This window comes from Microchirus variegatus (genome assembly GCF_963457635.1).
Source record: "Microchirus variegatus genome assembly, chromosome: 18".
Classification (NCBI taxonomy): Eukaryota; Metazoa; Chordata; class Actinopteri; order Pleuronectiformes; family Soleidae; genus Microchirus; species Microchirus variegatus.
Genome location: NC_139819.1, coordinates 22,143,385 through 22,170,915, shown reverse-complemented (window position 1 = coordinate 22,170,915; position 27,531 = coordinate 22,143,385). Strand labels below are relative to the sequence as shown.

Genomic DNA, 27,531 nt, shown 5'->3' with positions numbered 1-27,531 from the left:
CAAACGTTAATAGAGCTGTACTGGATTCTCGGGGAAGAAGAAGAAGCTCTGCGGCGTAGCCCCCGCGGCTGCTCGCGCTAACATCTACGACGACAACGATGACATTAACTCGTCAGCGCCAGCAGCAATTAAAACATGACGGGGAGAAAGAGAAGAGGGAGGGAAAACCGTGTCCTTGGGCCACTGTTTCTGCTCCAGACGCGTCGCGATCATGATTTGAAGCATCAATGGTCGCCCAGGTGCATGAAATGGCCTCGATCAATATTCAGATTTGTCGTGAATTGTGCAACACCTTGTCGAGTGTTGTCGTCTTTTGTGCTGCAGGCTGTGAAGCAAACGTTATAAAGAGAGACGCGGTGGAAGATTTACTCCTGTTTTATAACTTGTGGAAATTGAATAATTCACATATGAGGCAAAAGTAGAGCAGATACTTGTGTAAAGTAAGTTTTGATCCCAAAAAATCAAGTTTAAAAACACACGTCCTTCAGATAATATGTCACACAATATCAGTGTTTAAGTCTGATGCACTTCTAGACTGTATAATTTGTATTCTAGCAAGTTAAAATAGTTCATAAAGAGTGACATAATACAGATTCAACTTCAAAGTGCATGCTAAGAAATGGAATTAAAATGCCAAAATACATTTTTAACTTTACACATACATGAGACCGTTTTTTCAAAACGCTGCAAAATTTAAAGACATTTTTTTAAGCGCAGAAAATACCAAATATTTCTCCACTTATTTATAAGTCTAGAGACTCTAAATCGGTGCCGTCAAAGTTCCCACGTTCATTTTCTTGATTGGTTTCAGAAAAGTTTTTGGTAAATCATCATGTCGTCATCAGCATATGGTGAAATCCTCATATTGGAAAAGTGAAAAAATACATTTAAAAAAATGAACTATTCCCTTTTGTGCGTATTACACAACCAAATTACATACAAAATTGCGTTGAGTCCATTGCGTAGAATGTCGTACGAAAAATGTGTATTTCCTGGCCACGAAATAGTTAGTCAAGACTTGTTTTTCCGATGTCATGCCTGGGGAACATGAAATATTTCCACTTTTGTTCTCTCGTGGCAGAAATACTTTCCGCGACACGTTAAACTCGGTCAGTTTAGAGTAGAAAATACAGATATTTGTGTTCAAACGTTAAAAGTAAGAAGTGTGTTTAAGCGTCTTTCTATCAGTTATTCAACCGGGAGGTCAGAGGCGACGTAAAAAAAAATAAAAAAGTTGTAACTTTCAACCGGAAAATGTCAGCGGCTCTAATTGAACGACTCCCCTCTGTCTTTTTGTAGAGAAACACATTTCTATTCATAAAGACGTCCTCCGATGTCAAGACGCTGCATATATTTATGTTTCTTTTGTCAAACTCGGGGCTAAATAAATTGTAATTAAATTGCGGCAGCGCGGCGTCGCCCCCTATGCAGACTTATAGAAGCCTTTATCTTAGCGGGATGAGTGACAGCAGCTGGTGTGTGTCCTCGCCCACAACTCCTGCCTTTGTTAAGACTCTATTGTTAATGAGTTTAGAATGAACTGTGGCTGTAATGACGCAGGACGCAGAGTCGCTGCCGAGGGTGATTGTGCTGCTGCGGAGCGGGTAATGTATGGATGGATGTGTGGATGTGCGTGCAGGTGTGTGTGTGTGTGTGTGTGTGTGTGTGTGTGTGTGTGTGTGTGTTCAAAAAACACAAGCACGGTCAGAAAATGTGATATTTCAGGAGCGGTCACACCTCGCTGCTCGCTGTTGCTGCTGTGCGACGTGACATCAGGTGTTGTCCTGTGGTCGTTCATCGACTTCAAGGGATGGGATTTTTATATATATATATATATATATATACTGTATATATATATATATATATATATACATACACAGAGAGAGAGAAGACGTGAGCAGCTGAAACTGCAGCTTTCAGGCGTTTTAACTCAAAATAATCCACTCCTGTCCTCAATGAGTGCAATTATTTCCCATACTATGTGAAAACGTATACATATAAAAAGGCTATAAGAATGTACACTATATAGTATAATAGTGTCTTATATCCCTTTTTTAAGCAATCTGCGCAAAAAGTACTCACATCATGTTTTAATCAGATTTAATTTGTGAAATTCGGAAATACGCCACAGTTTGGAGTTGTTTTTATGAACAAAATTAAATGACAAGACTGTCCTTTTTGTGACTTCTGCACAATTATTGCCACATTATATAAAGACTTAAGACCTAGTTTTAGGGTTAGGATTGGGGTTGGGGTTAGTGTTGGGGTTATGGGTTAGAATTGGGGTTCGAGTTGGGGTTAGGATTGGGGCTGGGGTTAGGATTGGGGTTGGGGTCATGATCAGGGTTGGGGTTGGGGTTAGTGTTGGGGTTATGGTTAGAATTGGGGTTGGGGTTAGGGATAGAATTGGGGTTAGGATTGGGGTTATGGTTAGAATTGGGGTTAGTGTTGGGGTTATAGTTAGGATTGGGGTTGGGGTTAGGATTGAGGTTGGGTTTAGAGTTAGTTTTGGGGTTAGGGTTATGGTTAGGATTGGGGTTATAAGTGTCCTCAGTAAGAATGTGTGCACTGAGCTGTGGACAGAATAAGAAAACAAGGGACGGACAAAAAAAAGTATCCGTGAGACATTTAACTGCACGTCCGCACTCACACCTCCGATGTCAGACAGAGGTGAAAGGTCATCGTTGTCGTCCATTTGCAGCGTCCAGAGCTCAGAAGAGGACGTGGACAGAAAATTGAAGAAGACTCTTTTCTCCTCCTCCTCCCTCGTCTTCTTCGTCTCCTCTGTCCTGCAGCATAATTCTCTATAATGAGCTTGTGGACAGGAGATGAGATATGATTCTTGGAATTAAAACAGCATTTTCTACTTTGATCATGCAGCAGCGTGTGTGTGTGTGTGTGTGTGTAATGAGACTCAACCCCCATCTTTATCGAATCTTTGCGCTCGCTCTCCCTCTCTTAATCTTACCCTAGCTCGCTCGCCCTGCTCTATCTGAGCTTGGGGGATTGCTGTGTGAGATGAAGAGTTAATGAAGAAAGCTGGATTTTATTCTCCTTCTTCTCCCCGAAAGAAGACTGGTGTAAACTCGTCGGCAGCGCTGTGATTCTGCCGTGGTTAATCGCGTGCTCTCCGTTGCGTTCACGCAGTCTCAAGTCGAGCGTAAATATTTCATGTCATTATTCTCCAGCCCGTCAGATTCGCTCTCTCTCTCTTAAACAGTTGCATAAGCTGCCGCTAAACGGAAAAGGATCACAAACCTTTTTGTTTTCAGCTCGAGCGGATTCCGGCGCGGAGAGAATCCAAACTGTGTTTTATTTGACACCGTTTACACAGGCTAAACTACACACACACACACACACACACACACACACACAAGGGCCTTGTCTTCATAAACTGAAGTGAGAGGCAACGTTGTCAAAAAGCCATTTAAGATGCTATCATCTAATCTGGAGGCTGACGTGGGCTGATGCTGCTACTGCTGCTGCTGCTGCTAGCGCGGTTATGTAAGCGTCTTTCTCAGGGACTGATAGCAATCCAACACACCCAGCAGGGGAGTGGTGTGTGTGTGTGTGTGTGTAGCATTAGCGGCGGCGGCGGCGGGTGAGGGTTGTTAAACAAATCACACATTGAGTACGTGATATAATACAGCACCCGGTGTGTTTCTGCCACAGGTACAGGAGGATTAATTCTTCTGTGCCAATTGATTCGTTAATATGCTAATGCGGCGTGATTAGCGGGGGCACGGCGGCGGCAGCGCCGGGGCGGGGAGGTGTTGATTGAGGGGGGGAATCAACGCGCGGGGTGGGCGATGAGGTGGAAAACGCACGATTGTTTTACTTAATGGGAGACAAAACTTCCCGACAGAAGATATACGGAAAAACAACAATCCTCGCCAAGTTTGCGATAAATCGTTATCCAAGCCAATTTATTTATAAAGCACATTTAAAGAGCTGGACGCTAAAGAGACATAAAAACAAATAAATACAAACATAAACGTCATCTTTCCTCTGGGTTTTAGACGCTCTCTAGAATGTGAGAATGGAGGTTTGTTGTCAGCCGGGATTGGCACCAGCAACTCTCATTTAGAGGATAAAGTGGACAAAGATGAACGGATGAATGGATGGATAAAAGTCGTCTGCATAGCAGGGGAAAGAAACGCCAGATTTCCTTTAGAATGGAGCCCAAAAAGAGCAAAACAACGGAAAAACGAGGGGTCCAAGTATCGCGCCCTGTGGTACGCCCACGAAGTCAAAGGACACAGAGTCTCTTTGTCAGGTTGGAATGAAACCAGTCCAGGAAGTGGACGTAGTCTTCTCAAGGTTCTCCCAAAGACACTTAAGTAAAACCCAAAGTAAAACTTTATTGAATAACCACCAGGGGGCGACTGCGAGTTGCAAAAATAACTCAGTTTGAATGGAACTCAATGGGAAAATTAGCTTCTACTTCTTATTTTCAGTTGATTTTTAACGCCAGTAGACATTTTCCTGAGGAGTTAATCGTCTCAATCTCTAGTTTCAGCTCTTTTTCAAAAGAACACAAAGTCAATTTTGTAAATTAAGTTCCAATTTAGAGGAAAACCGGTCCGACAGGAGACAGGATGCAGGTCGAATCACAGTCCTAGAGTTTAAAGTATGAAGTATTTTGAACAGTTGAAAGTTTTTGTGCCATGAAGACGTATATTTATATTTATATAAAGTTATATATACATACAGGAAGTTATATTTCGTTGTTTAGGTCAAAACATCCTCTCCCCGATGCTCTCTTGTTTATCAGAATGAAGAGAAGGCAGCAGCACATTTATGCTGTCGATCCAACGAGCTCAGAGAGTAAAACTCAACAAAGGTTCAATACACCTTGGAATTCTTATCTGGATCCGGATCACCAACAAAACAGAAAAATCTAATAATCCTCTCTGAGGGTCATAACCGACATCCTCACACAGTTTCATCCAAATCCAACCTTTACTTTTTGAGTTATAACCAGACGAACGCGGCCAAAACACGACCTCCTCGGTGGAGAAACTGTAATAAACAAGCCGACAGAAGAATATTATATCGATCAGAGCGGCACCATATGAAGAGCCAGCGGCAGGATGGTGTGTGGTTGCCATGGAGACAAAAAAAATAATCATCATAATATTTTGAAATGATGAGAAAATCGACACCAGGCGGTCGTCTTTGTAAAAACGCTCACTCTCCCGAAACCAATGCCCAGAGAGAAATTTGTTGAAAACCTTTGTTCGGGTTTATTCTTTGTCACAAAACTCCCCACACGAGGCAGCAGTGAACCGGTGTTTACCAAGCGCCTGCTGTGTCCCCGTGAGCTAAAAACTGTGGTTTTCTCAATGGGGTTTGGTGCAGGAGAACGTGCAGAGAACCGCACTAAAGACAGGGTGAAAGATGAGTTTTGTGAGTTTTGCCAGGTCCTTGGATCGAATCCTGGATCTTTTTCCTTTTTTTTTGTGATTTAATTCTGCCTCCAGCCGACTGTGAGCTGGGATCAGCTCCAGCTTCTCCAGAGGATTAGAAGCATTTCGACGATCGACAGATAAACGCTTTGATTATCCGTCTACTTCTGCCACACTGAACTCCAATTACACACAAAAAAAACAAGGCTAATATTCAATAAAAATGTGATTTATTTTGTCATTTTGCCTGTTTTTTTTTTTCATTATCATTAAACAATGCGCTGTCACTCAGTCTTGAAACAAAAGAAAGCAATTAAGACGCTACGACAAGACACAGTCAAACAGGAATAATGTGATTTTTAGTGTAAGAAATGAAGTGTTTGATGAGTGAAGCTCCAGTGTGTAAAACTTAAGTCAAATTATTTTTCCTTTTGGCACAAATTGAAGATTAAATAATCATATTTAACTTCAAACAGCGAACTGAATAAAGTCTTTTATATTCTAACGTTAACGCACGGCGCGTTTCTATGACGACTGCCGGAAAAAGACGGCATGTCTACGTGCCGCGGCAAAATGAGTCTCTAAAGTAACACTAAACTTTAAAAGCAACTTTAGTTGGACTCTAGGCGCGCTAACAGTGCTAAAAGAGCTAACTGGTAAATGGTACCTGGACTGTGATGCTGCGGCACGTAAACATGACGTCACCGTTTACCAGTAAGCTCCGTCAGCCGCGTTAGCTCGTTTAGCGCCATTAGCTTAGTGCTGAGCATGTTAACCACAGTTAAAAGTGTCAGCGTTAACACATTATGCGTTTCCATGACGACTGACCGGAAAAAGACGAGCTTGACGTCATTTTTTACGCGTCGCGGCAAAATGAGTCTCTAAAGTAATGCTAAACTTTAAAAACGACTTCAGTTCGACTGTAGGCGCGCTAACGGCGCAAACTGGTAAACGGCACCTGGAATCCGGTGGTGCAGCAGGTAAACATGACATCACCGTTTTCCAGTTATCTCCGTTAGCCGTGTTAGCTCCTTTAGCGCCGTTAGCTGAGTGCTGGACACGTTAACGCATGATGCTTTTCTTTGATGACTGACCGGAAAAAGACGTGTGTGAATTCATGTTCACGTGCCCGGCAAAATGAGTCTCTAGTTAGCTCAGTCAGCCGCGTTAGCACCTTTAGAGCACCTACAGTGGAACTGGAGCGGTCTGTTTATTTAACGAAAAGAGCAGCGCTACAAATAACCAGCGTACCCGTGTACTGCGTATGTGTGCCTCGTATGTTTTTAAGGTTAGCGTCACTTTAGAGACTCATTTTAACAATCCGGAGTCACGTAAACTTGACGTCACACTCGCGTCTTTTCCCGTTGACGCCGGGTCTGCTGTACAAGGGCGGCCATTTTGGGAGACTGTGTTTAACTTTGCAGAGTTTTGATGCTACGAGACGCGCTGTAACATTAACTCAACCTTCTGTGAAGTCTGTGCACATTACTATTATTGTTGTCGTTGTTGTTTATTTATTTGCTTGTTTCTGCGTGCGCTCATCACCGCGTTGTTGCCTCGGCGCCATTAACCAAACACGATTTATGAGATATTACCCCGCTCTGTGTGTGTGTGTGTGTGTGTGTGTGTGTGTGTGTGTGTGTGTGTGTGGCGATATGAAAACACGGGAGTGTGCAAAGCGCCGCAGTCATAAAAAACCATTTAGCGTTAATGCGACGTATACGTCTCTCAGTGTAGCGCTGGAGTCACTTTAGCTCCCGCGACACCAACATTACTATTAATGACGCTCACAGCTGTAACCGACACACCAGGCTACGGTAGCACCGCGCTAACCTGTGAGCATTTTTGTCAGAAGTCAAAATGAGGACAAATGGGTTTAACTTTCTTAAAGGGATAGTGTAGTGTTCTTATTGTTACATCACAGCACACAGGAGTTTTTAATCCACCGCTGTCTCTATTTATAACTTCAACTGTGTCATTTTGGGAGTTTTTGTTTGAAATCTTTCATTCGGAATCACTTTATCACTTTATCACAAAATGTCCAAAACACGACAGCAGTGGATCAGAAGCTGCTGCTAAAACGATTATTTTCTCTATGGACTTTGGTGCAGGAGAGCGAGCAGTGACTTAAGCATGTGTGGATTTGATCAGTTGAGCCTTTAATTAAAGGTGCAGTGTGTAACTTTTTGTCATATTTGTTGTTATTCTGCGTCCATTCTGAACAGAAACGATATAACACTAGGCTCTGTCAAGCAAAACTATCAGACCTGACTGCGTGACTGAGGTTGTTTGTGTGTATACAGCAGCAGAGCAGAGGTGGGCGGGGCCAAGAAGTTTATTGGAGGGGTTAGGAAGCACGTATCGTCCTGAAACGAAAAGCAAATCACTTCCTGTGTGCAGCGATACGATACAATATACTGTACATGATTTGATATGTAATACGATACGCGATACAATACTCAATACGATACACAACAGTGTACACAATATGATACTGTACACGATACGATACTGTACACGATATAATATGTGATACTGTACAGGATATGATATACAATACGATACGCAATACTGAACACGATATAACATGCGATACTGTACACAATATGATATACAATACGATACGCAATACTGTACACGATATAATATGCGATATGATATACAATACGATACGCGATACTGAACACGATATAACATGCGATACTGTACACAATATGATATACAATACGATACGCGATACTGTACACGATATATGCGATACTGTATGCGATATGATATGCGATACTGTACACGATACAATACGTGATTCTGTACACGATATGATACTGTGCACAATATGAAACGTGATATGATACTGTACACGATGATACGCAACGCAATACTGTGCACGATACGATACGCGATACGATATGTGATACGAAAGGCGTCCACGATACCAATAATATCACGATACAGTCATTCCGTCATAATCAATAAGTGCAGGATTTCTAGTACTATCTCCACCGTTAATCTCGCCGTAAACTCGCTCTTCTTCTTCAGTCGGGTCACGTCCACCCAAGTTTTCCCGCCTCATTCATTTGAGCAGCGCCACCGTGAGGAGACATGGAGTAGTGCCTTTAGAGCTCCTTAATTTGATCATTAAAATAAATGGTATTTGCCCTAGCGTATCGGTTACTGTACGTAACGAGGAAGGACGACGTCACCAAATCAATATCTACACCTCAACCAAACCAGAGCAAACAGAGGTAGGAAATGACTTCCTGTGTGCAGCAGAATCGGTATTACGTGACCTCATTTCACGACATTTTGAACCTATCAGACATATTTTATCGTGCTAGTTTTAAGTGTCTCGGTGTCTAAAACCTGAACTATGACTTTAAAAGGGTGAAAAAGTGTTACTTGAATAAAGAAACTGTGACCGTGTGAAAGTCGTCCAAATCTCTGAGTGTAAAAACACAGTTTTGTTCCAATTAAGCATCAGAAGCTGCGACTGCACTTACGTCGTTTGTTTCCCGGCTTCTTAAAGTCTTTTCTTTTTTACTTTCAGCCCTCAGCGTTTCATACAAACCTCCTCTGACAGTTTGAACTCCACTTCTTTTTGTGTGATTTATCTGCTCTCAGTGCATCACGGTGGGAAAATTGGCTGTCAGAATAACTGAGCGCTTTACACGTCCACGCTGCGGAAAAGCAGACGATTGTTTACTTGTGCGGCGGCGAAGTCGTGTCGTCGCTCACGGGTCACACACACACACACACACACACACGCACACACACACACACAGCTGAGTCAGGACAAGCTAACGCCGCGGCGTCGAGGTTCCTCGTCACATTTCTCTTCCAAATAAACGGCGCAGGAACATTCAACAAACTGATCTGTGAAGAAGAAAAGTGCTTTTTTTAGTTTAGGCTGCAGAAACCACTTATCTACTCTCGGTTCTCAAACTGCGGCGCGTGTACCAACAGTGGTACGCCAACTTCCTCCGGTGGTAATTGGAGTTTGTCGATCCACTGCTGCCTCCGCCCGTAAGTTCAAACGTGTTTTTCTTTCCGACTTCGGCATTTTGAAATCTTTAGTTCCGACTTAACTTAATGACACAAACTGACCACAAGGGGGCAGCAGTGGACCAGCAGCTCCTGTGTCTCCACAGGCTAAAATCGACGATTTTCCCTATGGGTTTTGGTGTGAGGAGAGTGAGTGGTTTAGAAATCACAATAAATGGTGGTACATTGCGGTACAACACACAATATGATACGCAACACAGTACATGATATGATACGCGATACTGTACACGATATGATATGCGATTCGACACGCGATAGAGTACACAATATGATATACGATACGCGATAGTGTACACGATATGATGCGCAAAGCCATACTGTACACGATACTGTACACGTTATGATACGCGACACTGTACACGTTATGATACGCGATACGCTACATTACATGGTCCACGATACCAATAATATCACGATACAACAATTCTGTCATAACCAATAAGTGCAAGTTTCCCTCCTCATTCATTTGAGCAGTGTCACTGTGAGGAGACATGAAGTAGTGCCTTTAGAGCTCCTTAATATGATAACTAAAATAAATGATATTTGCCCTAGCGTATCGGTTACTGTACGTCACGTATCTACACCTCAACCAAACCAGAGCAAATAGAGGTTCAAACCATCTCCAGCATTGATTTCCTGGGTTCACTGAGGGTCACTGAGGGTCACAGGGTCCACTCACCCTCCACTCGAGGCCAACGTCGTCACAGATTGGGGCTAAAAACCCTCCGCAGTCGTCGATACGTTCGCCTCGCGCTCCACGTCTGATGGATTCATCCAAGCATTGATTGGGTAATAAGTGGGAAAACAGTGAAGGTCATGGAGTCTGCAGGAGTTAACACAGAGGAGCAGGAGGAGGAGGAGGAGGATGCGTCCTCCTGCTGCCTCGCGAGGTCGCAAACGGGCCACGATAAATCCGAGCAGCGGCGTTATCAGATGCCGCGGATCAATAAAGCTCATTAGGTCAAAGTGAGATTTGTGAGCGCGGAACGATAAAAAGAATCATATAAAAATGGCACAAACGGGTGTCTCTTCTGAGGTTTATTTTACGATTACATTTCTTCTATTTACAAGACGTTTTTAGTGAGTGTCGAGATTTTCACTCCTCGCTCGTGCGAGGAAGCGTTATTTATGTCACTTTCACGTTCCTGACTGAGCTAAAAGAGGAGGACGGGTAAAATAAGACAGAATTTTATGCTAAAATGTAGAAAAAGTACAGTATAATTTGAAAGGAATGGAATTATTTACATTTCGAGGCCTAACCACTGAACCTTTAACAGGTAATTGTGAGGTTTTTTTGGTTGAAATTACGGTAATTATTACAAAATGTTGCAGGTCAGGGCGGCGAGAAGATTCACTTTGGTTTTTATATAATTCATTAAAAAAAAAACAACATCCTCTCTATTATTACAACTGGGTCATTGGTAATTGTGTGTTTTTAATCAAATAAAAACCAGTACCAAGTATTTTATGCTTTATTTGCTGCGGACTGAACCAATTCATCGAGAAAATAATCAAGATAAAAGTCAAATAGCAACGTTTTCCCAGGCCGTTGAGGCGAGAAGTGGAATTTCTGTTCTGTTTTTCACCGAATAAATGACGAAACGCGTGCTCTCGTCTCACATGTTTTTTTTTTAAACGTCTCCTTGTTTTAAATCCTCTCTCTGCTGGAGCCGATGTTGCTCGCTGGTTTCACATATTCATTTGTAGATTTTGCTGTGTCTATTTTTTTTTCTCCGTCTCTTGGATTTTTTCATGTAATCTCCCGCTGACACAACAACAGCAGCAGCAGCAGCAGCCGCTCTGGTGTATTAACGTACTCTGAACTATGAAAGGTCTGTTTTTCGCGTTGTGTTTAAGGTCAAAGCTGGTGCAGATATTGCTCGGAACGCCTCGCCTCGCCTCGTCGTACTTATGTGTGTGTGTTGCTGTGTGTGGGCGGCGCGGTGGCGACGGCGGTGAGCCTGACGGTAAATCAATAGTGATGGATCAAAGTGCCGCATGGCTGGAGTCCCGTGGCGAACAACAGTGACTTTCTACGCCTCCTCCTTTCTCAACCATTATCCCGCTCTCCTCTCATCATCTTCAAATTCATTCTGCTGTCTTCACCTACACTTGGTGGCATTTTACGCACATACAGTACATTTATATATATATATATATATATATATATATATATGTGTGTGTGTGTGAGAGAGGGGTTATATGACGCCGTGTGTCAAAAATGATGGATGATAAAACTGTGGCACGATTTCCAGGAGCCTCCTGAGCTACATGCGTCATATATACATGGGTCAATGAGAAATAAAGGCCTCTAAAAAAGTATTTTCAATACAGATATAATGCATATTTTTGAGTCTGGAACAATGTGCTTGAACATGTCTCATATATTGAATAACTATCCTGACAGTTTTAACTCATTTTTTAACAGTATTTTTAACTTCACAACAAAAAAAATGTCAGGTGGCACAACCAAATATTTATAAAAATATATTTACACTTTTCTAATATTTATTTTAAAATTAATGATTTGGCTACTATCCCTTAAGGTGTCTACACTAGATAAACATTATTATTTTTTATCATTGTGGGGTGTGTTTATTTTACAATAATTTAAGATTTTTGCTCTCTATAGGTCAGGTTTTAAGCATCCATAACGTCCAATGTTACATTTAAAGACAGGAAAATAATCACACTAATACACAAATTCATATATTCAGTATAATAACTACACACATTACATTTATAAACCATTTGGTCACTTTAACTTATCATTTATTGGTTTAAATTGGTTGCACCACCTGACAAATAATATGCACGTCATGTCATTGACCCATATATGTATGTATGTATGTATATATGTTTATATAGCAGTTATATAACTAACGTGTGGGACATGGACATGAAATGTGATTCAAAATGATGCCATTGTTCTGCTTTTATCTTCTGATCTGTCGTGTTTTTATTCATGAAAATAAAGACCTCTGCGTACATAGATTTTTTTTACATTTTGATCCAGAAGAACTTTCTGGATCTGTATAGAACTTTACCTGCTTATATATATATATAACTATTTTACACAAGTGTGACCAAAATCATAGTGATTGGTGAAGAAGTCGCTGAGATATTCACATCTGAACTTGTTCAATGCGGCCAAATCCGTACTACGTAATCCGTAAATCTGACGGTAGATCGTCTGATTCTGTTCAAATCTGATGAGTTTTGACAGAGATTATGGGGTGAATTCCAATTCCTTGCTTAATCCTCAGTCTTAACCCTCAATCTCAAAAATGTGCGGTTTTCCGAGACCACCCTTGGGAGCGAGGGCTACCCAGAATGCATTGCGTGTTTTGACATAACAAAGATGGAGCCGAAAGCAGCGAAACGAGTACGAGTAGTATTTTCTTTAATAGAGATATAAAAATGATGAAAACCATTGTATTATCTTAGTTTAGGCCCATATTATGGATTACTGACGTCATTGTTGCGTAACATTTATTTTTATTTTACGATCTTTTGTCAATAGCCGGCTGGTGTGGTTTACTTTTCAATAAGTCGTGGTGTGTGGTAACTGTCAGCTGAATATTTGTATGAGTATCATCTTATAACTAACTGACAACCTAATAACTTGACTGACAAACGGATCGTAATAAATGATCCTGACGTAAATGTGTTCTTCTTCTTTTTTGGAGTTGACAGACTTGACGCAGCTTTCGCGTTATTCTGCCCCCTACAGTCTGAAGACGTATCTGCATTTAAGGGGTGTCCCATTTCTAAGTGACAAAATGACCCTCAACACTTGGTTTTGAGGCCAGTTAAGATTAAGGGTTAAGATAGGAATTGGAATTGCCCCATGATTTGTTTTTACAGTTTTCTCCATTATTAGACCTTTTCTATGGGTAGAAGAACATATATAGTATAGTTCCAGAAGGTCCTTGGTGGCGGTAACAACAAACCTTTGTTGCTTTCCAGGACAAAAAACTGTTTTCTTTTCCTTGACTGTCAATGTGATTGTATTTTTTCCTGCTGTATAACCACAGAAATAGCACAATTTAATCAATAACAACTGGGTTCTGTTTTTCCAGGAGAAAAACATTGGCCCGCGCGCTCACAGAGTCACCATGGTAGGGATGGCTGTTCTTTGTTCAAAGGGTCAAAGCTGCCTCCAAAACACTTCTTCATGTGTGTAATAAGAGCAGTTACTGCTGCTGGTGTTTGGAGGCAGCTCATACCTGCAGTGTTCAGTGTGGTGCGGTGCCTTCATGTTGATCTCTGTAAATCTAACCTGTGGATTTTATTCCCCGGACACTTAACATACTGCAGCTTTTCCTGTCAATGTGATGAACACATGTTTGCAGTCTGGTTTGTGTGTTGCTAAAGTCAGGGGTGTAACGGTATCGTTTACATTTTATACACGTATATATGTATAAAAACGTGAAATCACGCTTTATTGTAAATGTGGGAGCGGAATAACCTGAACAGGTTCAGCTCAGCACTTCAACACTCACTCATTTTCAAATTAAAAATGTAATTGAAATCCAAAACAATGCAATTAGCCAAAGAAAAATCAAAAAAGGCCGTGAATTAATTTGTTCCACAGTCGATTGTTCTCTGTTTTGTGCTCATTAAAACAAGGTAATACGCTCACGTTGAGTTAAAAATGTAAATGTCGTCACGTGGAAATGCTAACTACAGCTAGCCTAGCTTATTCTACAGTAGCTGTGACGCAACTGATTTTAACTGAATCATTTTAGCTTCTTCAATTATCAACATGAAACCACCAGGTTAATCTTCTCCAGTCAATGTGAGTCATAAGAATGCAGCTGTAGGGCTAGCTTAGCATTTTAGAAGCATGAGTCAGCAAGACTAGCTTAGTCTACAGTAGCTGTGACTCAACTGATTTTAACCGAGTCATTTTAGCTTCTACATTTATTAACAAATACATCATGTGCTGTCTAATGGTGATTCATATGAGAACATTTAAACAAAAAAACACTTAAGTATGTTAGCTAGAGGCATAGCTTAAAGGCATGTTAGAAGCATGAGTCGGCTAGCCTAGCTTAGCAAACCTCAGCTAAAGTTGGATCATTTTCTGCCACAGTGACAAGTCCATAAAGTAGTATTTGTAACAGCCAGTACACTAGATGTATTTCAATAAGAGTTAGCATTAGCGTTAACAGGTCTGAAGACTTTGTTTTGGTCCAAAATGTTATTTTCTTCAACAAAATAATGTATTTGAATGTCATTTCTGGTTTACTAGCATAGTTTCTGTTGCACAAAATAAATAAGAACAAAAATAACATAAACAAATAGTGTCAAATAAGCATATTCTAGTTTGTAATATAATTGAATTATGAACATATTTAGCTCTATAATTCGCCTCAATTCTTTACAAATCTGTTCCCCCACATACTAAAATATGCAGACAAAAATTTGACCGTACCAAACAAATCCCATAATAGACTGAACCAAATGTCACGTAAGGCTAATGCAGAGACCGTTACACCCCTGCTTCTGTTGAATTCAATGGTGTTGTCGTGTGGGCTGCTACAAACAAACATGATGAAGACAATTTTATTGCATTAGTTTCTGTCAAGAGTTTTTTTTTTGGTAAGAAAATAGTAATGATTAATATCATAAAAAGAAGTGAATTTGGACAGAAAGTTTCTTTTTGTGTCTCCATGTTTGCTGCAGCTTTGCCCACATTTCTCTCGTCGTGTTGTGCCTTTTAAACCCAGTTGATCCCATTCCACTCCGTATTCCTGTCCTGTTTTTTTGAACGTGTCCGCGGTGAAGCCGTTCCACCGGAGCTTCTGCCATGTGTTTGTGTTGACCGACGTTAACGTGGTTCTGCGACTGTGTCTCGTCTCAGTGGGGAGGAGGGCTGGTCTATGAAGGCGCGGATAAAGGCAGTTTTGATGATGTTACTTCTTTTATTTGAAGAAGACATCAGAAAATCTGTGCTTATCCTCGCTTACGATATACGGACCCTCCTCTTTCTCCTCTGCCTCTTCAAAAGGAAGTCTGCTTTTCAACAGCCTGCAAAACGGAGTGGGTTTGTATGACAAATGGTCTTTATTAGAGTTTTATTTCCTACGATGTGATGCGGGATGAAAATGCCGTACTGTTCCATTTTCTGACTTTCAGGGAAGATTATTACCTTTTAAAGCCCTCGAGTCTCCTTGGCTCGGTGAAATCAGACAAACTCTGTCGGAACGCGGCGAAGCGCTCCTTCAATAAAATGGATCTCTTATTGCCTTTTAACTCTCAGGGTCACTCTGGTCCGTGGTGGGTTCGTCGTCTATCACTTTTCAAAATGAGCTGGATATGAAGTCCATCTCCAGCCTCCTGCTCTTCCGTTTCCCAGCCGAGACGCTAACGGCACATTTGTAAAAGCCGGCGAGGCAACGACACGTCGTGTAAGCGCTTGGCCTTTGGTGTCCTGGGGGTGATTGGCAGAGTTATGAGATAAAGAGCGGTGCTTAGCGGCAATGTGGATGGAAATAGTCTGGAGTGGAGGTTCTTTTCTTCCTCTTTTTTTTTACCGCACTTTTGGAAGAACGCGAGAACGTTGCCGTCGTCTGAATCTCATTTACGGACTTTTACGATAGCGCGACGGTAGTGGAGGATTTTAGTGCAGCTGTTAATTTCCACTCGTTCAAAGCGCGTTAATTGGTTTTTCAGTTATTACTCGCCGCGTCTTTGATAGCTTCACCGGCAGCCATTTTGTTTTATGTGGCTAATGTGCGTGCTAGATGAAATAATAAAGTGTCCGACAGCTAGAATCATCTAACACAGTGGTGTCAGACTCATGTTCACTGAGGGCCACATTAGCATAATGGTTACCCTCAAAGAGCCAGATGTAACCGTCATACAGAATAAATGTAACTAAATGTAACCAAATATCATTTAAAATAAAGCTAACTACGCCGTAACATATTGCTAAATAACTTTCTGTATTTATTACTTATTCAATTTCACTCGTCGCATGATGCATATACAGTGATACACTGTCACTTTTGCAGGTAACGCAATCGCCATGCATTGTGGGAAATGTAGTTTATTTTAACAAAGATTTTTAAGACCAATTAATCACTCGCGGGCCACATCTGGCCCCCGGGCCTTGAGTTTGGCACATGTGACCTAACAAGGTCTCGTCTCTCTTAGGACGGTCTTGCTGACTTGTTCCTACATCCAGTGGCTAACATAGCTAGCATTTTCTTGCTAATCATCTCTAGTGGGACTCTATTATTAACATAGTTAGCTTTATCATTAAGTTCTAAGTTCTTTGCAGTTTTGTTCCTCACATAGTAAAAATTTGATTGTACCAAACAAATCCTACGTTAAACTCAACCAAACCCAACAATTAACCCTAAGACAGATTCTAACTGTTATGATAATGAAGTAATTTTAGCTTCTTCAATCATCAACATGAAACCACCAGGTCAATCTTGTTCAGTCATAACGTCTGTGTGTGTAAAGAATGCAGCTGGAGGGCTAGCTTAGCATGTTAGAAGCATGAGTCAGCAAGACTAGCTTAGTCTACAGTAGCTGTGACTCAACCAATTTTAACCGAGTCATTTTAGCGTCTTCATTTATCGACAAATGACACGGATACATCATGTGCTGTCTAATGGTGATTCATATGAGAACATTTTTAAAAACTTTAACGTATGTGTGCTAAGCATGTTAGCTAGAGTCCTAGCTTAAAGCCATGTTAGAAGCATGAGTCGGCTAGCCTAGCTTAGTGCAGCGTGATACACAAACCGGCAAGCTAACTAGCTTCTCAGATTAATTGTCAAAAAATATGTTTTTAACTATAGCAATAGCAATATTAGCTATGTAGCTAAAGTTAGATCATTTTCTGCCATAGTGACAAGTCCTTAAGTGAGGACATAAGATGTATTTTACTTTTAAAATGACCAGGCATATACGGTCTTATATATATACATATACATATACATATGTATATATATATACATATATATACATATACATATGTATATATATATACATATATATATGTATATGTATATGTATATGTATATATATATATATATATATATATATATATGTATGTGTATATATACAGTAAGTTGGCGTACCATGCATCCCTCCTGTTTGGCGACTCGTGTGAACTTCACGGTCCGTTAGACGAGAGGGAATCCAAGTAGTTGTCATGGCAACAAGGGTTTAATCTTCGGAAATGGGATTCCCGGGGGGACGTCCAATCAGGATCAGGATTCTCTAGAAATTAAGCGAGTGGGAAACAGGAAAGAAAATATTAACATCATCTGTATCACGTTGACCGAGGTTTGTGTCGTCGATGAGATTTTCCTGGATTGGCAGGAAATTAGGAGGTAAAAACCGGGAAGTCGTCGGAGCAGATTATGGATGAGGCCGCTCTCGAGTCTCCAGTTTCATCTGTTAATAGACTCGTGTCTACATGATCGACCTTTTACGTCTGTCGGTCAATCGACGTGAGAACGATCTGTAATCTCCTGACGTTTCTCACAGATTAATTTAATCCCCGTCTTCATCTACGTCTACTTCTTGCTCTGGTTTGTACTGAAATGTTTCCACGAGCCTCGTCCTCGTTCCTGCCGCCGCCGCACAAACCTCATCACATTCCATGTGATGATTGAATCTCGGATGCGTAACGAGGTTAGCGGTGTTGCCGTAGCGCCTCGCCGCCGCTATCCTCCCACACACACACACATTATCATCACTGGATCCACACATGACGGCGTCTGTGGTCGACTCAGGGCTTTTTTACGGCCTCATATTTCACAATGTGACAGAGGGAAGGGGGACGTCGTTGTCGTCGTGGAGGTTTGATTGAGACAAAGCCCTGGTGTCAAGTGTGTTGTAGTTACCTCGCTGTCGACAGTACATTTAACCACAGATTACTGAGATTAGATATTGATCTTTGAATATGAGAATCGTTCGGGATCTCGAGTGCAGATATTTCTGTATCGAGCCACGACGGCCGCTGCCTTTTATAATGACATCTTCAAGTTATGTTGTCTTCTTCTGCGCCAGGTTCACTGGCAGCCGACCGGAGAATTATAACCTGCTAACAGCCAGTTGTTCAAAAAATGTAATCCGGATTACAAAATTATCCAGATTTGGAAATCCCATTTTTTTGCTATCCAGGATCAGGTGATCCGTCTTACTTTTAAGTCGGTTTTTCCAAAGCAACATTGGATTGGGTCACCCTGATCCATATTCACAGTTTTCAGGATTAACAAATCCGGATTACCAGCTATGTAAAGACAGGGTATCCGCCGGGTCTTAAAAAGTCTTAAATCCAATAATTTGAATTTAAGGCCTTAAAATGTCTTAAATTCTCCTAAAATCTCATAAAAGGTCTTAAATAGAATTTTGAAAGGTCTTAAAAATCTATTAACGTGACTTTTATTTAAAACATGTATTAACTTCAGTCTCGCTTTGAAATGTTTCTGTTTTTGAGCATGCGATAACAACAATAACTATGAACACGGAACTAAAGTAGTCCACCTGTGCTGCCCGGGGAGAATTTATCGGACACCACTAGCTAGCGTGCTGGCCGCGCGCCGCGGTGTGTTATAGCTTAGCATAGCAGCGGAGAAAACTTAACGAAAGCCCACAGCAATGGGTCTTAAATTGTATTCATTATGGTCTTAAAAAAGTCTTAAAAAGTCTTGAATTGGACTTGTTGAAACTTGCAGAGACCCTGAAAGAACAGGTAGAAGAGCCCACACTGGGTCACTTTAAGTGTTTATTTTTTAAGACGAAACACAAAACATAAACATCCACTTCCATGTATAATTTCTTTTATGACCCTTTTATGATGCACCTGAGCGCGTTGAAGAACCAGAACGACCTCTGGAGTTCTGTCAGAATGACAGACTGACTGGACGTGGAGTAAAGGATGCAATTGTTGGAAATTATTTTTGACAGTTTCTGATGATTGTTTCTTTGACATTAAAGATGCCATGTGTAAGAATAGCGGTAACTAAATTCAAATTCAAAATACCGAGGTCTTTTAGGTTTCGTTTTCTGACCTAACTGGCAACCCGTGGTTGCTCGGCAGCTGAGACTCTAGGTGGCGCCACATGACGCCAAAACATGATTTCAAAAGATAAACATGATTTGAAGTCTGCAAAATATTTTTTTATAATGCAAATATTTTGTCTGTACTGTTGTTGTTGGTGAGTTCAGTTTGTTATATGAACATTATTCCTGAGTCTCTGTGACATATTAGGAGGATTTTATGATTTATTACATAATGCACCTTTAATATACAGTGATGAATGACAGTGACAGATATGAATGTTTTAATATATTATTTTTGTCTGTTATTGAAATCTGTTTTGGGGTTTTATTTTATGTGGACAAGATCACTTTATTCTACTGAAAGGCTTAATTGGTCGCCTATGTTACTTTATCACTGTAACGGTTAAACAAGTCAAGAGCAAAATATAAATAAAAGTATACAAATGTATTATTTGACCAAGTTTTACTAGATTTTCTTTTGATCCATTTCCAAACTAGGATTAGATTGGATTACATGATCTGATCCAATTTCACAATCCTTGTTTCCCTTTTGAACGACCCATTTTCCAGATTTGATCCAATCCCATTACCAAAAATCTGACCAGATTACCTTTGAACAACTGGCCCCACGTTACAGCGGCGTCAAGTCCTGTTTTCTTCGGACAATTTCATTGTAAATAAATGTAAACAAATGTAAAACTAGAGGCCAGAGAGTAAAAGTGAATTCAGGGGAATCAATTAAATCACTGCTCCGTCTCCTAGCAACAGATCTGACCAATGACACCAGCAGAAATGGAACTGGAAAACAACACAGACTTTAAATCAGTTTTTAAGTCGAGGTTTTTTTGTTTGAATAATGTTAAAAAAGATTCACACATTTGAATATTTCTTCTACTTCGACACACAAGGCCTGAGGTGAGCGCTGAGTCACTTCTCCAGTCTCTTTAATGTTTGAAAAGATTGAAGACTCTGATTTAAAACTCCGTGTTTTGCCGCAGACTCAAGGCTGTTATTTAATCTGAAACCTCTGTTTAACACAAACTAACTAATGAAATCCCCACAGCTGTGCTTTAAATTCAAATTAGCTTCGTCGCCACGACTGCATTTAAACTCTATTATTACTCATAAGCACGCCGCGTAATGTGAGTCATGAATGTTTTATTATATGACGATGGTTATTGTTGGTGCTGTTGTTGTGTCGTGATTTCTCAAGAACGCTTCGAGGAAATCCGTCCAGATTAGGCACAAATACTCACTGATATTGATCTCAACCCCAGGATTATTGGCCAGATTTTGGTCCAGATCCGGTCATTCCGACAATCTCGGGTGTCTTCTGGTTTTTCTTTGGATGTTGAGTTCTTTTGTTCAGAACCGTAACTCGTACAAGACAATTTCATTGCGTCTTCTCAGCCATGATTGCTTCCACCGCCAACAGTCAACGTTTATATCCTGAAAACGAGTTTCTGTGAGATCCAGAGTCCCTGGAATCTCCTCCCTGAATCCTTCAAGAAGTGTGTGCTCCTGCGTCTCGACTGGATCGTATAAATCCAGTGTTTCCCTGCTCCACCACACCTGATTCCAAAGGTCAGCTCATCATCATGTGCTGCAAGAGCCTCATAACGACCCATTCATTTGGATCAGGTGTGTTGAAGCAGATCAGAGGTTCCTGAGGATCAGGACTGGGAAACGCTGCCATTCTCAGGATTCAAACATGGAAAATTGGTGACAAAGTCCATAACTGTTGGTTGAAATCCCTCAGATTTGTCCCAAATGTTCTTTTTTGGACTCATTAACTGATTAGATTAAAGGATTTATGAGTCTTAACAGTGTAGTACATATGCCAGGCCTGTATGTGGCGCTGCTACAACATTGAAAATACACATGGATCATTGAAAGTGCTTGAATTTTGTGCAAGAAAGAAGTGAAGTTGATATTGAGGGTTCACATGGGTCCCCCATAGGGCGATTTTCAAAACCTTTCAAGGGCCTTGAAAGTTTTTGAATTTTGGAGAAAAAAAACTTTTTGAAAATCACCCTAAATTGAAAAGGGTCATTGAAAGTACTGGAATTTTGTGCAAGAAAGTTGTTTTTTGTAGATTTATCCTACAGCTTATGTGTCCTTCAGGGTTCCCAAGGGCCCTTAAAAGTTTTTTATTAAAATTGGGTCATTGAAAGTGCTTGAATTTTGTGCGAGAAGTTGATATTTAGGTCACGGACGAAGACGCTCTTGCTCGAGTTATCCCGTCTTTAGCCGTGTCCTCACATTCGGGCATTGAATTTGAGGGGAATTAGTCCTGGAAAGTCCTTGAACTTGATGTCAACAAAGGTGATGGGAGCTGGGGAAGAAAACAGGAGTTTTCACCACGTGACTTCTTAGATATTCTACAATATCTGATATTCTCCAAACATTCACTTCAACAGATTAGATTTCGATGGTCAACCATTAATAATGCTAATAATGCTAATTGGCCAGTGCTTTGATGTCTGAACACGTCGCTAACTACAGGCTGCAAATCACAAATCACACACCGACGGCAGCCGTTCATTATTCATGCGACACTTTGACTTAAAAAGACGTCTCATCGTGACAGAGTCAGCTTTACGAGCTCCAGTTTCCGACTCTCCGTCGGTGTGCGCCGCTGTTAGTGCTATAAATACAACGGCAGCGTTATCAGCACCAGCTGAACTGGGTCAGAGTTAATCCTCCTGCTCGATCAATGAGGAGGTGGGAGCTTCTTCTGTCCACGGGGGCCCAGAGCTTTTGTCCCCCCGCGAACCGCACTGAAGTGGGGCCATTATGGTGGTTAACATTTAGAGATTAAATGTGAACGCTCTTTGTTAGCTGCTAAATGTCAAGCCCGAGGTGGTTCCTTTCTTTCACTTTCTTTACTTGTGGTTGTGGTCAGAGCCGGTGGGACAGAGAGGTTTAAACCCGACAAAAACACACACACGGTGAAGCCTGAACATCCGACTCAAGGCCTTTCAATTCTGAACTGGAGTGTTGCTTTTAGAGAAGGACGTGGTGAAGAGTTGAGGATGACGATGGATCTCTAAAAACTCTAAAGGACGTTTCTACGTTGCATTAACTGCACATACTCCGATCCTTGGAGCGGTGGGCTGCACTCAACGAACTTTCTAACCCATTTACAACGTTTTAAAGCACAGATTAGACGATCCAGGCAACACTCAGGATCAACAAACGATTTCAGGGAGGAGATTCCAGGGATTTGGGATCTCACGTACCGTCACGTGATTTGACGTGACTTCTGAAACGTCCGATTCTCGGTCAGCTCGCTCTCGTTGGTTATCGCGGAGTTCTGTTCACGCTCCCAATCACTGTTCAAGTCGTAAATATCAAGCATACGATGGGGAGCCATGGGGGACTGGGTGCCTTGCTTTAGGGGAACCCTAGCCTTTGACCCATCTCGGTATTATAACTGACAACTACACTCTTAGAAATAAAAGTGCTAAGTAGAACCATATAAGGTTTTTCGGCTTGTCCTCATAGAAGAACCCCTTAGAAGAACCCACCTGGGACCCTTTTGGAGGGTTCCACCAAGAAACTTTAAAACCCTTTATTCAGGAAAGGGGTTTTAAAGGGTTCTCTGGATCAAAATGGTTCTTCCTAGAACCATTAGTGTTACCAAAAACCCTTGAAAAACCCTTTCTTCGGGGGAAGGGTTTTTCAGAAGCAAATGGTTCCAGGTAGAACCTCAGCCCTTGTAGAAGAACCCTCTTTGAACCCTTATTTCTAAGAGTGTATCTGGTTACAAGCTGGCAAATGTTACGGTAAGAAATAAACAACAATAGCTTGTTTGTATCTCTTACTTCGGTCCCTATTTTAGTCAAAATATCGAGGACCGTCCAACAAACTGTGTGGTTTATAGTGTTGAGCTTGAATTGGTGCAGAATTTTTCCCAAAATAAAGACGACGTAGAAGAATTTAGCGTGTTTATTCACCACCAACGCTAGGTCATTTGACTGCTGATCAAACCCATTCCCATGAGTCAAAACCAGGTTTAAACTGGGGTTCGAATCTGTTTTTAATCTCTTAGAAAAGAGGTAGAACAGCTGTGGTTCAGGACATTGTGGAGCTTTATCGTTTACTGTTCTTCATCCCAGTGTCCGACACATTCATACTCTCTCTCTCTCTCTCTCTCTCTCTCTCTCTCTCTCTCTCTCTCTCTCTCTTATCTACTTCCAGTCTCAGTTATCCAGCGCTCGCTGTATTTCAGCTGCTGTTCAGAGATACCGAGCCTTAAGGGTTTTCCATTAAGTTGTTCCTGTCTGACTTTATTGTCAGGGTTTTGTAGCCGTGTTTGTTCGTCCACCACAATTTCAACCATCTCAAAAATATTCCGCTGCAGGAATTTTTTTCTTCCACTTCTTTAATCCAAGCTCGCAAGTCTCGGTTTAAGGGAATTAAAGTTTTCTCTCCAAACTGAAAATAAAGGTGTTTTAGCAATTTCTATATTAACTTTGTGGAAACTGACAGCTTTAACGTTTCCAAACAAACCCAGATATGAACGTGTGAAAGAGACTGAACTCACAACTGTCTGATCATTATTTTAACCTTCTCTGTATTTGGTGCAGATTATGATTTTAAATGATGCCTCACACACACATAGATTGTTCACATGTGACAGACCCGAGGAAACGCTCGTCTCTGATTGGCTCTGCCTTTATTCACATGTTTTATAGCATTATTTTCTTTAGGTTTAGGCTTTGGTTCTTCTCACTAATGCTGGAATTGTGATCCACCATGAAACTACTGAAGATAAGATTCTACGATTCTAATGCAGCAGCTTAGTAGAGAACAGCCAGTGACGTTAGAGGAACGTTCTGTAAAGGTTGTAAGAAGGTTAGGACTGAGTAAGATTAGATGAACATCCTGTAAAGGTTGTAAGAAGGTTGTGACAAGGTAACGTTAGAGGAATGTTCTGGAAAACCAAAAGAGAACGTTCTATAAAGGTTGTGACGAAGTAATGTGAGGGGAACATTCTATAAAGGTTGTAAGAAGGTTGGGACTAAGTAACGTTAGTGGAACGTTCTGAAAAACCAAAAGAGAACCTTCTGTAAAGGTTGTAAGAAGGTTGTGACTAAGTAACATTAGGGGAACGTTCTGTGAAGGTTGTAAGAAGGTTGTGATAAAGTACCATTAGAGGAACGTTCTGGAAAACCAAAAGAGAACGTTCTATAAAGGTTGTGACAAAGTAGCGTTCATGGAAGGTTTTGGAAAACCAAAGGAGAAGGTTCTATAAAGGTTGTAAGAAGGTTGTGACAAAGTAATGTTCGTGGAACGTTCTGGGAACTGAATGTGCAACCAAAAACATTACATGAACGTCAAGAAAACTTGCCATATCAGGAGGAACCTTCAGGGAACGTTCCCACACCACTAAACAGTTGTGAACATCCGGCGTAGATCCCTGTGCTGACACCTAGAGACGGAGAAGCAGAAATATAATGAAATTATAGATCAATAATGTCAATAATCGTAGCCTAGCCCAACATTTAGCCAGTGAAAACCTACTTCACCATTGTTTAAAAGTTAGAGAATCACCGTTTCTTGAACGTTTCCCAAAACGTGGATGCCGTTTGGCAGCGCTGCGTACGACTCGTCTACGATCTAAGAGACGACGCAGTGACAGGACGCCGTGATGCGGCGTTACCGTCGCTAAACAGAATGCTAATTCTTCACTACAATCGATCCTGATAGTTCCCACGCTGCGGTCGATTCTGCAAACGCTTACTTAACTCTGGCGTGTCGGAGGCGTTCGGTGGTCGTCTCAGAGTGCTCCCCCCCCCTCTCTCTCTCTCTCATATCGCTTTACGTGGAAGTGATGTTTTCCAAGTGTGAAGTGAGAGACGACGCCAAAAAAAAACACCAAATGTCAGATCACTGAGTCACTTGTTTTCCATCCGACTGCTGTTACGCAGAGGAGGAGGAGGAGGAGGAGGAAGGAGGTCTCCTCTGGACGGCCGTTAAGAAGCAAACGAGAAATTAAATGTGACTAATGTTTCTGGCGGAGGTGAGGGAGGCGACCGTGTCCGATCGCTGCATCAGAGACGCTGAATCCGGCGACGCGACCGTGTGAAGAAAACACATGGCGGCGGCGGCGTCATCAGCATATTGATGGAAAAAACATCTATTTAGCAATTTAGATCAGTGAGCCCGGTTTAACCCCGACAATCAGACGAGCGCGTCAATCACAGACGACACCGCAGTGACTAATGGAACGGCAGCGCGTGTCTAAACGAAGGGAACGGTGATAAACACTTGTGCGGCGCTGCTCCGCCGTAAACGCGGCGCGTGAACGGTTATATTTTGCGCCATCAGCTCGGCTGTGGTCTGAGGCGATAAGCGGCTGCCGGTCGTGCCGGAGACGCGTCTTCTTCTTTTGATGCGAGGCGTCACAGAGTCGTAAAAGAAGGCGGCGGCCAAACGTCGACAACTTAGCAGATTCAGATAACGGTTCCTTTTCAAGCCCAACATCCTTTTCAGAGCATGTCGATCACAGACTTAAGGCAGCAGCTAGCGGAGAGCGGTGGCTCCGTGCTTCACTTGACAAACTTTCCTGGCGTTGCCTCGTGGTAAAAAACATTTTGTGGAGGTTTATATTTGCAGCGTCAGCGAAGGTGCAGCGAGGTGGTCTGAGCTGATAAGGAACCTCGTGTCTCCAGTGGAGTTTGAGGCCGATGTTCGTGCCGAGACACGAACGCAACGATGCCGTATCCAGAGGAGCAGCTGTGTTACGGATTCAACCACTGAATCTGACAGAAACACGGCGGAAAAACATCTATTTATCAGTTTAGATCCTGATTAACTCAACAATCTTCAGAGCATGTTCATCACAAACTTCAACTCATATATATATACATTCAAAATAACAGTAAATGATATATAAGCTATATATATAAAATAAATATGCTAGCTAATGTACTGTCCTATGTCCTACATTTATTATTTTTCCTATTTTTTATATTTCTTACCCTATTTTGTACAAACATTCTCTATATAACATTATATCTACATTTCTAAACATATTCACGAAGCAAAATTAATCTATACATATCAAAAACCACTGATTAAAGCTAAACTAAAGCGTAAGTCTGACTAAAGCTGAACTATCATGTTAGTCTGACTAAAGCAGAACTATTAGATTAGTCTGACTAAAGCTAAACTATCCTGTTAGTCTGACTAAAGCTAAACTAAAGCGTTAGTCTGACTAAAGCTAAACTATCCAGTTAGTCTGACTAAAGCTAAACTATCCAGTTAGTCTGACTAAAGATAAACTATCCTGTTAGTCTGACTAAAGCTGAACTACCCAGTTAGTCTGACTAAAGCTGAACTATCATGTTAGTCTGACTAAAGCTGAACTATAGTGTTAGTCTGACTAAAGCTGAACTATAGTGTTAGTCTGACTAAAGCTGAACTATCACGTTAGTCAGACTAAAGCTAAATGATCCAGTTAGTCTGACTAAAGCTGAACTAAAGTGTTAGTCTGACTAAAGCTGAACTATCCAGTTAGTCTGACTAAAGCTGAACTATAGTGTTAGTCTGACTAAAGCTGAACTATAGTGTTTAGCCCAATTTATACTCCTGCGTAAAGTGCTCTACTTAGGTTACGCAGAGAAATGGATTGAAGGGCCACATGTGGGCCCCCGCCCCCAGGTTTAAGACCTCTGACTTTAGGAGACGAAGGCGGTAACTGACAGAGAGCAGAAGAGCGATGGCTTCTCTGGCGTTGCGTTGCGTTGCCTGGTGGTAAAAGTGTTTTGTGGAGGTTTTATATTTGCTCGGTCAGCTCATAAAGGAGGGCGACAGTGCAGTGAGGTGGTCTGAGCCGATAAGGAGCCCCACGGCTCGGGGGGGTTCAGGGCCGCTGCTCGTGCTGAGGCGAGTTCTTCCCTGGAGATCAGTGAAAGGCAAAGAGAAATTAAACGTCAGGTCACTGAATCCAGAGGGAAAAGCTGCCTTATGTCTGAGGAACACACGGCTGTGTCATCGCCATATTGACGGATAACAG

The 27,531-nt window shown here is 41.5% G+C and overlaps 1 protein-coding gene across 1 annotated transcript in view; it reads left to right on the top strand.

Annotated features, from left to right (window-relative positions):
• The window catches only part of LOC310939959 (protein shisa-6-like), a gene marked incomplete at both ends in the record, with an annotated part of 89,951 nt that overhangs the window by 48,090 nt on the left and 14,330 nt on the right, over positions 1-27,531 (top strand). The window contains one exon of the mRNA XM_083904845.1: positions 13,553-13,591. Within this exon, the coding sequence (XP_083760971.1) occupies positions 13,553-13,591 (39 nt within the window). The remainder of the gene's footprint in view (positions 1-13,552; positions 13,592-27,531) is intronic.